Here is a 13,471-nt window from a genome sequence, read left to right on the forward strand (position 1 = left end):
ACTCCTACTGATGAAAGAGGAGATGAGTTTGACATTATTGCAGTAATTATGCAAGGCCTTACCCCCAGCAGTAGGCCAGTTAAGGGGTGACTTGCATCACAGCATTGTTGCTTACTCTCCCAGAATGTCTGTGAGATTTCTAAGACCTCCAGGCCTTCTAAGAGGGCAAATAATTCTCCCACAAGGGCACTTGACCATCTGAAAAATCACACCATAAAGTTGTGCCCACCTCAGTCAACATAATGCTCAAGGGTGTATGCCCTGCCCACGTAATGACTAAAGGTGCATACACACATAACGATTTTTTTTAACGATTTGTCGTTAATGTCGTCGTTATCGTTCAAAAAATCGTTCAGTTTCTGAGTTATTACGATGAATGATCGTTCAAGCGCGCTCCCGTTTGTAGCTCATAGTCCATTTCAGACTGTCCAACATACCGATTTTCATTAAGGGAAGGAACATTGGGCCTGATTTAGACTATTTAGCGCTATTCGCTCGCAAGCGGGTCGATGGTGGCCCAGTGCGCATGCCTCCTACTTAGGTGAAGCAGCTATGGATACAGCTCTCCTGGCCTCCAGGATATCTGCCACTTCGGTAGTGGCCCATCGTATTCTTTGGCTAAGTTCCTGGAAAGCAGATTCAGAATCAAAACGGACTCTAGAGTCTCTCCCTTATGCAGGAGACATCCTGTTTGGTCCAGAATTGGATAAAATTGTGACTACTTTGGCTGCTAACAAAACAGCGTTCCTGCCCTCTGCATATAATATAATATTCTGAAAAACAGGCCAGTACAAGTACAGTCCAACAGCGCCATGGCTGTGGCCTACCTCAGGCACCAAGGGTACACTCGAAGCCAGTCAGCAATGACAGAAGTGTCCCGCATTCTTACATGGGCAGAACACAATCTCCCAGCCATCTCCGCAGTGTTCATCTCGGGGATTCTCAATTGGGAAGCGGATTTCCTAAGCCGTCACGAGACGTGCATGCAGGAGAATGGTCCCTACATCAAGAAGTCTTTCAGCTTCTAGAGGACAAATGGGATCTTCTGGAATTGGATCTCATGGCCTCAAGACACAACAACAAACTTCCAATTTATGGAGCCAGAACACAGGACCCTGAGGCGGCCTTCATAGACGCATTGTCGAGCTTCCATTTGGCATATCTCTTCCCTCCAATATCCCTACTTCCTCGAGTGCCTCGAAAGTTCAGACAGGAGGGAGGGCACAGGGCCCCATTCAGACCCAGATGCTAAGAAGCGTTCGCTCGTAGCTGCCGATAATTCGCATTGTGCACATGCATTGCAGTGCGCGTGCGTGAACTACTGCGAAAGATCGGAAAGCGTTCGCCTGCTGATCATAGACAGCCCAGCAGAGTGACAAGAGAAGCCGTTTGTGGGTGGTAACAGGTTCAGGCCACTAGAAACGGGGGAGTGTAGATGGGAATGCAGGCGTGTCTAACCGAAATAACGCCGTTTCATAGGCGTGCATAATTAACAGGCAGCGTCATAGTGCTCACCTGGTTGTATTTCACACTGAAGTGATCGCAGTGCTTGAGGTAGGGTATAGTCTACCTCTAGCGCTGTGTTCGCTTCCGATGGTACCTGATGTACCGATGGTTGCATACACTTCCTGGAGATAACGTGCGCTACTGGGCTGGGCAGGCTGGTGGGCGTCTGCATACGCAAAGAGATTGCACTGCAAGACATAGTGGGCGTGCTTATGCCTTGTTGTGGGATCCCTGCCATGCCGTCACTTAGCCGAATTTGTATACGCTGGGAATGAGCGTTCGCATCTAGCGACCGGGTCTGAATCTAGCCCACAATCATGTTCATGGCTCCAGCTTGGCCCAGACGTCATTGGTACTCCGATCTTCAAAGGCTCTCCATAGACTATCCTCTTCAACTTTCTCTACGAGTAGACCTGTTGTCTCACGGTCCATGTCTACATCCGAACCTAGCCCTTCTGTCTTTAACGGCTTGGTTCTTAAGACATCCCTTCTAATGGCTAAGGGTTTCTCCAGCTCTGTGGTCTAGACCATGCTCAGAACACATAAACTAGCCTCAGCAAGGATTTAGCACAGAATATGGTATGGTACTATACATATTTCCAGTGGTGTGCTCCAAGAAACTATGACCTGCAAGTCTTTAAGGTTTCTCAAAGTCTTGCCTTTCTTCAGGCTGGAATGGGTCTGTGCCTCCACTTAGCATCTCTGAAATGCAGGTCTCTGCTTTGTCTATCTGGTTTCAGCGCATAATTGCTGCTTTACCTGTTGTTCACACCTTCATGCAAGGTGTTCTATGTATGCAACCTCCCTTTGTCCCTCCTGTGGCTCCATGGGATTTGTCAGTGGTGGTCCATGCACTTCAAGAACCTCCATTCGAACCCTCGGAATCAGTGGATGTCAAGTGGCTCACTGCAAACACTGTTTCTTCTGTCTATAGCATCTGCCCATACGGTATCTAATTTAGGGGCACTTTCATGTCGTTCCCCCTTTCTAATATTTTATCAGGGCAGGGCTGTTCTTCGTACATGCCCGGGTTTCCTTCCCAAGGTGGTTTCTCGCTTCCACCTGAATGAGGATATTGTGGCTCCGGCATTTAATTCACCAAACCTCTCAGCAGGTGAGGCCTCGTTGGATGTGGTCCGTGCTCTGAAGAAATACGTTGACCACACTACTTCCATCAGGAAATCGGACTCCCTCTTTTTCCTATATTTATTCCACAAGAAGGAATGGCCAGCTAACAACAACAGACTCTGGCAGGATGGATTCGCATGACTATCTCACAGGCTTACACTGGCCTTCCTGTGCCGGCTTCAGTATCTGCTCATTCTACTCGCTCTGTGGGTCCCTTGTGGGCAGCCCGACATGGAGCCTCAGCTGAACAGCTATACAAGGCGGCCACCTAGTCTTCTGTCCACACTTTTCTTAGGTTATATGCCTTTGATACATTTGCCTCTCAGGAGAACCTGACGCCTGAAGGAAGCATCCTATCAGCTCAGGAGCGTTCCCGCCCTTGAACAACTGCTTTGGGACATCCCCAATGTCTCCCTGTGGAGCACTATGGACCCTGAAGAAGAAAAGGAGAGTTATGGTAAAACTTACCTTGGTTAACTCTTTCTTCGAAGTCCAAAAGGTCCACAAGGCGCCCATTTTGACGCTCCTAGCTTCTATGGGTTTATTCTCCTGATCACTTGTTTCCTTCTCTGTATAAGAGTGTGATTCCTCAGTGTTGATTCCTCAGTGTACCAGTCTTCCTTCTCTCCTCTCCTATCTTGCTCCTGCCTTGGGCTTGTTAACAAACCTGAAGTCCCCTTAGGCTGTGGGCAGGGTATAGGGGGAAGGACCAGAGCATCCTGGGATTGAAAAGCTTTGCTGTTGGTGTTGGGTCTTCGAGGTCCCACCTACACCCCAATGTCATCCTGTGAACCCTATGGACTTCGAAAAAAGACAGTTAACCAAGGTAAGTTTTACCATAACTCGCCTCTTTTCACATTGTCGTCCTCTGTGACTCAAAGATCATCAATTTTCTCATAGAGTATTTACTTAGGAAATTTAGAAGGAAAATGTATTCATGCAAGGATTCAAAATACTGCATTCTATTTGGCACATGGCTGTATATTGGATTATTAGTTATAGATATTGTCATGTTTACAAATTTAATGCATCTGTACATCTGCGATGACGACATTCTTGAATTTGCTGCAACTTTTGTTTTGTGTAAGCTTTTCAGGGATAGCATAAGGATTATGTTACTCCTGCAAATAGTTGGCGTTCAATTGATCGTTTAGAGCTCATGCATTTTTAAAAGTTCATTGACTTGGAGAATGCCTTTATGTGAATGGGGTGGATGGAGGTAAGCAGTAATACACAGACAGAGTAGATATAGGAAGCAGCAGTGTTCACCAACAACCATACCGATTACTGGTGGGAGGATCCTGGCAATCTATCTCATAATATTTTGCTAATAGCAATTTGTTTGTTTTAGATGTGAGGCTACGGAAACTGGCTGAAGAGAAGGACGAGTTGGTATCGCAGGTAAACCTTTCCGGTTCTGGTTTCAGTTTTCCTAGGATACTAAAACCATATTTTTTTTGTCCTTACTACATTTTTAAGGTATACCTTTTATTGTAACACTTCTATGTTTTAATCCAGCATACACGTTTTTGTTGTGTGCTCATGTTGCATAGGAGAGATAAAAGTTGAAAGGATGTGTAATATTAGTTTCATCTGATCTGGTATAATTTTCTTACAGATCAGAAAGTTAAAGTTGCAACTAGATGAGGAGCGCCAAAAAAATACCAGAAATGACACTACGATGACTGATTCTGCAGGACCAGAGAACGGTTCAGACCTACAACTTATTGAAATGCAAAGTATGTGCCCATTTTGTTTCTGCAAATTTACCTACTATACAAATTCAGGGCAACTAGCAGACTCTTAAAGATCAAAATGATAAAAAACCAAACTAGCCTAGATATTTATCTTTATATTTTCAATTATGTATTTGTTTGGTAATATATTTTGTGTGAATTTTCCTCATCATCTGATCTGGGGGACACTGCTAAGCTGACACTGGGTTAGGTGAGCTGTTCCACAGAAGTAGGCACTAGAGCAGTGGTGTCAAACTTGGGCCATCCAGCTGCAGTGGAACTACACATACCAGCATGCACTGCCATGGTTTTGTTCTTGGGGCATGTTAAAGCAGACTTTTAAAGATCAAAATGAAAAAACTAGCCTAGATATTTATCTTTTATATTATCAATTACGTATATGTTTGGTAATCTATTTTGTGTGAATATTCCTCATCTTCTGATCTGGGGGACACTGCTAAGCTGACAATGGGTTAGGTGAGCTGTTCCTCAGAAGTAGGCACTAGAGCAGTGGTGTCAAACTCGGACCATCCAGCTGCAGTGGAACTACACATCCCAGCATGCACTGCCACGGTTTTGTTCTTGGGGCATGCTAAAACTGTGGCAAGGCATGCTGGCATGTGTAGTTCCATTGCAGCTGGATGGCCCGTTTTGACACCACTGCACTAGATAGTTAATCTGTTTGGCTCCACTCCCCTACTTAACCCCTCCTGCTTCCTTGAAGCCACAATTATCTCCTAGTGCCTGTGGAGTGAGACACTATGCTTCAAGCTCCTTAGTAGATTTTTTTATTTTTTTTTATTTCCTTTTTTGGTAACTAGCCTCAGCTCCTGTTTAAATGGCTAAGGCAGTTAGAGCAGGTCACAAAAGTTAGAAGGTAGGAAACCCTCTCTGCCCCAGCTCTCACATGCTACTAATGTCTGGCGGTCTCCCTCAGATAAGCCAGCCACTGCCGACCTGCAAGTAGCGCCCGGCCAGGTGCAATAGAAGTTGAGCGGACCTTGTGTCCGGGTATTCCCTTCACAGACCAGCATTCTCAGCCGGCAGCAGTGATAAGACCAGCCCCTTCCTCCTTTGCGATCTCTCGTCGTATGGGACACTGAGGCGCCATTGCACCAGACCAGTTCTGCGCCTCTGGACAACCACAGACTGCTGAGTGGGTTTGAGTAGTTGTGGGCTACGGAGGGTGTGTTGAGGGACTTAGGAAAGGGGCGACTGTTTGTCCTTTACAGGCTGTTTATGTTGCACACTCTTATTGAAAGCAGAACTTTTCAATTCGCTGTTAAAGATTTTTATTTTCAATTGGCCTGATAATGCTGTGTTTTTGTTTGTGAAAATACCCCTGTACTTTTTCACTGTGAACTTAGGCAGGATATATTGCAGGTGTACCTGGAGGAAACAGGTGTTTAGAATTTAATTATGTCAACTGCTGTGTTTTTGTTTGCGATACAAAAAAAAAAGTTTCCTGCATCTTGTCACTGGGAACTTAGGGCAGGATATATGTACATATAGGTATATTTATTTATATTGTATTCCACTTTGCATATACCTGTCCTAACAGCATGACTGGAAAGGGAGAGAGAGCCTCAGTCTAAACAGGACTCTTCCTCCGAACTGGTTTATTCCTTTTTTAAATGTGATGATGCAAAATTGTCTAAAGGTTGCACAGAGCCAGGGGCTCTTTGCGCTTTCTGTGAGCCTGGCATGCATGGCGAGCCATATGGGGGCACAACGCGGAAGTCGGTTGTCCCGGAGTGGGCTAAATCTATGGTAGAGGCAATTGCAGATCTGACCAGACGAATGGATAGTCAGTCTAAAATTGTCTCACTTTATGAAAGATTCCCTTCTAGAGTGTCAGCCTCCATGGACAAGATTGCAGGTTGTCTAGGAAGCGTTCTGGATTCCAATAGATTACTTTACCTGGAGGATCTGATTAGTATTCTTACCAGGAGGAAGGAGAACGTCTTGATCCCGATTTGGGAAGATCAGACTGGTTAGGAGGAGGATTCCCCAACTAGTATGGTATGGGAATTCAGGGTTTGATTGATGCAGTCAGGCAGACCTTAAACACTCTGGAGGGAGAGGGTTTCCGAGGCAGATACCTTGTATTCTCAGTTTAAACATAAAAAGAAACAGGTGGTCACTTTTCCGCCATTTTCTCATTTTGCGGCTACATTGACAAAAGCCTGAGTAAAGCCTACCAGACGGTTTCTGGTTCCATGGTGGTTTAAGTTGGTTTATTTGTTCTTATATGACTACACAACAAGCGTCCTTGAGTAGATGTGCCTATCGCCAGGCTTTTGAAAGCTATGGTTCTTTCTACTACGCAGGCTGCGTCCTTAAATGATCAGTCTGAGAGAAAAAATTAAGCATTGCTAAAGTCTATTTTTTGTTTCACAGGAGCTTCTTTACATTCAGCATTGGATAAACAAGGCTCTGGAGTTGGCTTCCGGCATGCAATCTGATACTGATTCCGCTGAGCTCCTAGCCAGTCTCAGCTAGATGTTCGCTCTGGGTCTGATCTTGGCAGGCGGATCCGGAGTCTTAGCATCCTCTGGAAGCTGTTCCGTTTCTCAAGCATTGGGGAGGAAAAGCCCTTATTTGCCCGGTCTTGCCTACAAAATTGAAGTCTCCTAGTTTCCTTTTCCCATTGCAAGTCGTGGTAGATTTAATGCATTCAGTGGTCAGTCTAACTCTTTTCTTTGTGGCTTTTTTCAAGGAAGAGGTTTCACCACCACTCAACTTCCACGCGGAAAACCTGCTGACAAGCAGGCCATCTGATGGTTCAGGGACTCTCGCTCCCTGCAACTGTTGGGTCCAGGGCATTATGGACAGGGGTTACATTCTGGATCTGACGGGTCAAAGTAGTTTCTTTGCTACTCTAGCTCAAGACCCGGTTCGTCGAGAGGTAATCTGGACAGCAGTGCTTTCGCTGTTAAGTCTGGAGTTATTGTTCCCATTCCTGTAGATCGGCCAAGGCTTTTACTCTCACCTCTTCCTGATGAGGAAACCAAATGGTTTATTACGCCTATTCTAAATTTAAAACAGCTCAATCTTCACTTCGAAAGTAGCAAATTTCAATATTGAGTGTCTACGTTTTGTCATCGTCTCCATGTTATAAGGGGAATATTTTTAAGTCAAAGATGCCTATCTTCTAGTCCCAATTTGGTAGGGTATCAATAGTTACTTCGTTTCACAATGGGAGAATGTCACTTCCAGTTCTAAGCTCTTTGGTTTATCCATGGCTCCCAGAGTGTTTACAAAGATAATGACCCACATGGTAGCCTTACTCAAGAAAAGGGAGTTACCATCATACCATATTTGGACGGTCTCCTGATAAATGCAAGTTCAGAGTCAATGCAGCTGTTTTAGCACTTGGTAGTGGTCAGGCAAATGTTGGAATCCACGGGTGGTTACTCCAACTATTCAAAGTCTAATATCATACCATCTCAGCGGATGATTTTTAGTTCTCCTCTTCAATACTCACAAGCAGCGAGTCTATCTTCCTGCAGAGAAGGTACAGAATCTCCAGTCTCTGCTCAGGGCTGTAATTCAGCTATCACAGGTTTCAAATCCTCAGGTGTATGAAACTCCTGGGAAAGATGGTTGCCTCGTTCGAGGCAGTTCCTTTTGCTGGGTTTCATGTTCATCTTGTGCATAGCCAAATTCTGGCCTAACAGTTTTTCCGTTTGTCACATCTGACACGACCATCTCTCCATGGGCGACTACTGTCTCAGAACTTGCCAAGGGCAGTCCCTTCTGGAATTGGGATTGGACCCTGATCACCAGCAATGCTAGTTTGATTGGTTGAGGAGTGACTCTTGGCCTTCAGCTTCAGGGGCGTTGGTACAAGTCTGTGGCACTGCTCCCTGCCAACATTCTGGAACTATGAGCAGTCAAACTGGCTCTTCTACAAGCTCAGAACATCTTGCACAATAAGAAGGTTCACATTCAATCGGACAATGCCACCACCGTGGCGTATATCAATCTCCAGGGGGACACTTGGTGTCACCAGACTATTTTGGCTTCAGAAAGCTTTAACCACATCACACATCCTCTGCTGACATCTAATCAGTGGACAGGTACATTCCTCTTCTCCATGCTCTCTCACGGCATCGTAGCCTGTCTGGGACACGCTGCTATGTTGTAAACAACAGCTTGCCCTGCCGCTTCCCGGTCTGCAGCAGAAGCATTTTTTACTTTCTTCCTCAGCACTAGAACACCCAATTGTACTCTCATTGTGCAACCTATGTTAAATCAAGTTGCAGAAAAGCAGATGCGACGCAGTGTTAGTGGTGCTGCGATTTTTCACTTACCTTATCCATGGTGGATGATACAAAATTACCACATCGTGTTTATGAATGCTTAAACTGCAGAAATCACGATTTCAATGTATAATAAAGCACATTGGTTTAAACTCAATGCAGGCAGAGAGAAGGTATATAAAAGTGGAAATACCATAGATGTGGTTGTGTCAATAGAATTTCCCTCTATAGAGCTGTTGTCATGAATTTGGATGTTCTCAAATCGATGTGTTATTTATTCTGCTGATGCCAGAATTTGTAAATTATGTTTTGTCTCGTGATAAACCTGTAAATTATATGAATATTGATAAAACATATCCATTTCATTTTTGTTTTTGATATCTCTTATTACCCATCATTTTTCATGAGAAAGGAGCTACTGGACTTTGAAGTACACCCATAAATTTGTATGGGAATAGAGATTTTTTTCGCTCTCTTTGAATTACATTCCTTTAATTATACTTAGGAAATTTAATTTCTTTAAGCACATACAGTCAAGTGCATAAATATTGGGACATTGACAGAATTTTCATATTTTGGCCTCTATTCACCACGACAATGGCTTTGAAATGAAACAAACAAGATGTGCTTTAACTGCAGACTTTCAGATTTAATTCGAGGGTAATTACATCCAAATCAGGTGAACGGTGTAGGAATTACAACGGTTTCTATATGTGCCTCCCACTTTTTATATAATATATTTTTATGTAATATATTAATAAAAGTTAAGCGGTGGTTCAGTTTTTTTCTTGGGCAGAGGCCTGGGCACCTATGATATCAGCCATCCACCTTCCTGGGTTGGAGAACTGTGAGACGGACTTTCTAAGACATCACTCAGTGCACCCGTAGGAGTGGGAACTCCATTCGAACGTTTTTAAGGCCATAGCAGACCATTCGGGTTTGCCCAATATAGACCTAATAGCTTCTAGCCTCAACAAGAAGTTGCCAATCTATGGAACCCTCGGGCAACTTTGGTGGACATGCTGTCTGTTCCATGTTCCTTAAGACTGGGTTATCTTTTTCCACCTCTGTCTATAGTGTCCAGAGTGCTTCAGAAGGTTCAGCGAGAGAGTCTTCCGGTCATTATATTGCCCTGGATTGGCCACTTCGAGTGTGGTACTAGTCTCTGCAGGGTCTTCTGGCTGATGATCCATGGCACCTCCCCTCAGACAAGATCTACTTCGACAAGAGCCATGTCTTCACCCCATTTTGTCTCAACTATCTTTGACAGCGTGGCTTTTAAGACCAAGATCTTTAGAACACGGGGGGTTTTGAGAACAGTGGTTTCTACTATGCTTCAGGGCAGGAAGCCAGTTATGTCCAAGATTTATCACTGAGTCTGGCGCCTGTACATTTTCTGGTTTGAACGTTGTTACCTTTCGGCCAGTGTCTTCCATCTCTCTTGTCCTTTTATGCAAGAGGGACTGTCAAAAGGTCTTCGCCTGTCTTCTTTAAAGGGCCAGCTATCAGCCCTTTCTGTGCTTTTCAGAAGCATGTAGCAGTTATTCCGGAGGTGCAGACTTTTCTGCAGGGGGTTTTGAGCATCCAACCACCTTACATTCCTGCTATCCCTCCTTGGAATTTAAATTTAGTCCTGGACGCTCTTCAAAAAACACCTTTTGAACCTCTGGAATCGATAGTTGCGCTACCTCTACCTGAAGTTTGCTTTCCTTCTAGCCATTGCTTCGTCTAGAAGGGTATAGGAACTGGTACTGTAGCTCTGCTTTGTACACCTCTCAATTATTTTTCATTCTGATAGGGTGGTGTTACGGACTAAGTAGTCATTCTCGCCTAAGGTAGTGTAGAAGTTTCACCTGAAACAGGACATCATTCGTTCCCCTTTTCCTGGTCCTCCTCCTTCCTCCAATTCTTTGCTTTAGATGTGGTGATGGCATTATGGATTTATATTCATCGTACCTCTGTTTTACGCCATACTGATTCTCTATTAGTGCTGGTGGATGCGACTAAGCATGACTGGCAGGCCAGCTTCCAAGCATTTTTTTGCTAGATGGGTGACGGCAGCTATTCGTCAGGCATATCATTACTGTGTTTCAATATAGGATTATATGATAATATGAACCTTGAAAGAGGACGGTATTTATAAGGAACAGAGGCAAATGATTTGGTACAACTTAACTTGTTTTCAACATAATAATTTTCTCCAAGCGCTATTCTAACAAACAGCTTTTATTAGATGTTTTCGTTCAAAAGTGGTTTCCATGCAAGCACAATATATATGGGTATATTTATGTTTAATTTTACGTCTATCAATCCTGAAGGGTGCTGCTACTGTGCAGAATTTTAAAGAAAAAGTGAGTACTTAACTGGCCACACACTTTAAACATTATATATATATATATATATATATGTGTATATATGTATAATTATTTTTTTATCACAGAGGTGGACCTTTCTTCTTTGTTCGCTCATGCTGTCCTGAGCTTTATCTAAGTTTTGGTAAAATGTCACTTAGGAGACTCATGACAATCTGTGAATGTATGAGAAGAAAAAATGTTTCTCCAACAACCACAAGACAGATTTTCAATCATATCTGACAATAAACCGCTCAGTGTATGGAGTCCACTATAGTTTTTCAATCTATAATGTGTATAAGTTCAAACTGATAAAGTTCTGCCCAATAAAGATCAAGTAATTTTTAATAATATACACTTTGTTTTACAGATAACATATAGTGACTTGCAAAAGTATCCCCCCCCCCCTTGGCTTTTTACCTTTTTTGTTACATTACAACCTGTAATTTATTTATTTTTTTAATCTGAATGTATGTGATGGATCTGCACAAAATAGTCTAATTTGGTGAAGTGAAATGAGAAACATACATATAAAAAAGAATCTATATAACAAAAATTCTGAAAATTGGCATGTGCATATGTAATCACCTCCTTTGCTATGAAGCCCCTCAAAAGTTCTGGTGCAACCAATTACCTTCAGAAATCACATAATTAGTGAAATGAAGTCCACCTGTGTGAAATCTAAGTGTCACATGATCTGTCAGTATAAACACACCTTTTCTGAAAGGCCCAAGAGGCATCACACCATGAAGACCAAGGAGCTCTCCAAACAAGTCAGGAGCAAAGTTGTTGAGAAGTACAATTCGGGGTTGGGTTATAAAAAAATATCCAAATCTTTGACGATCCCCCGGAGCACCATCAAATCCATCATCATCAAATGGAAAGAACATGGTACCACAACAAACCTGCCAAGAGAGGGCCACCCACCAAAACTCACAGACTGGGCAAGGAGGGCATTAATCAGAGAGGCAGCACAGAGACCAAAGGTAACCCTGAAGGAGCTGCAGAGTTCCACAGCAGAGACTGGTGTATCTGTGCATGTGACCACAATAAGCCGTACACTCCATAGAGCTGGGCTTTATTTAAGAGTGGCCAGAAAAAAGCCATTACTTAGTGATAAAAATAAGAAAACACTATTTGAGTTTGCCAAAAGGAATGTGGGCGACTCCCCAAATGTATGGAGGAAGGTGCTCTGGTCAGATGAGACTAAAATTGAACTGTTTGGCCACCAAGGAAAACACTGTCTGGCGCAAACCCAACACATCCCATCACCACAAGAACACCATCCCCACAGTGAAACATGGTGGTGGCAGCATCATGCTGTGGGGATGTTTTTCAGCAGCAGGGTCTGGGAAACTGATTCGAGTCGAGGGAAAGATGGATGGTGCTAAATACAGGGATATTCTTGAGCAAAACTTGTTTGTCTGCCTGTGATTTGAGACCGGGGCGGAGGATCACCTTCCAGCAGGACAATGACCCGAAGCATACTGCTAAAGCAACAATCGAGTGGTTTAAGTGGAAACATTTAAATGTGTTGAAATGGCCTAGTCAAAGCCAAGATCTCAATCCAATTGAGTATCTGTGGTCAGACTTGAAGATTGATGTTCACAAGTGGAAACCATCCAACATGAAAGAGCTGGAGCAGTTTTGCCTTGAGGAATGGGCAAAAATCCCATGTGGCAAGCTCATAGAGACTTATCCAAAGTGACTTGCAGCTGTAATTGCTGCAAAATGTGGCTCGACAAAGTACAGACATTCCTCACGACCTACCCGTTTACCGACGGTTCGCACTTACGACCACACCCGCGCGTTACCGTCGGCCTCGGACTTTTTAGCGACCGTTCAGATTTACGACCCGCCCTGTGGCGTCTCAGCATCAGAGAGATGTCAGAGAAGGAGAAGTCAGAGAAAAGAAGCTCAAAGAAAAGGAAGGCTATTGATCTTGACTTGAAAATGAAGATCATAAGTGATTATGAAGCTGGAAAAAATTTAGAGATAGCAGGTAACTTGGAGCTGGCACATTCAACCATTTCAACAATCTTGAAGGATAAAGAAAAAGTGAAAGAGGCAGTGAAGGCATCAACAGTATTTAAAGCTTTAATAACTAGGCAGCGGAAAGGCCTCATTCATGAAATGGAAAAATTACTGGCGATCTGGTTTGATGACCATATGCAAAAAAACAGCCACTGAGCCTTTCAATTATTCAAGCCAAGGCACGCAGTATCTTTAAAACTTTGAAGACACGTGAGGAGGATGAATCAGCGGAAACATTTACGGCAATCCATGGATGGTTTTAACGCTTTAGTCGGAGATTCAACCTGCATAATCGTAGTATCAGTATTTGTTGACCAGTTTGATGAAATCATCAAGAAAGGGGGCTACCACCAGGAACAAATTTTCAATGTGGATGAAACGGCTTTTTTGGAAGAAAATTCCCGAAAGGTCATACATACACAAAGAAGCTAAAACAATGCCCTGTTTCAAG

The 13,471-nt window shown here is 43.6% G+C and overlaps 1 protein-coding gene across 8 annotated transcripts in view; it reads left to right on the top strand.

Moving 5' to 3' along the window:
* Positions 1-13,471, top strand: part of LRRFIP2 (LRR binding FLII interacting protein 2) — a 137,236-nt gene that overhangs the window by 108,578 nt on the left and 15,187 nt on the right. For all 8 annotated transcript variants that reach the window (XM_088464165.1, XM_088464171.1, XM_088464191.1 and 5 more), the window contains 2 exons: positions 3,986-4,035; positions 4,253-4,373. In XM_088464165.1, the coding sequence (XP_088320291.1) occupies positions 3,986-4,035; positions 4,253-4,373 (171 nt within the window). The remainder of the gene's footprint in view (positions 1-3,985; positions 4,036-4,252; positions 4,374-13,471) is intronic.

This window comes from Taudactylus pleione, unplaced genomic scaffold (genome assembly GCF_031769625.1).
Source record: "Taudactylus pleione unplaced genomic scaffold, aTauple2 ptg000054l, whole genome shotgun sequence".
Lineage (NCBI taxonomy): Eukaryota > Metazoa > Chordata > Amphibia > Anura > Myobatrachidae > Taudactylus > Taudactylus pleione.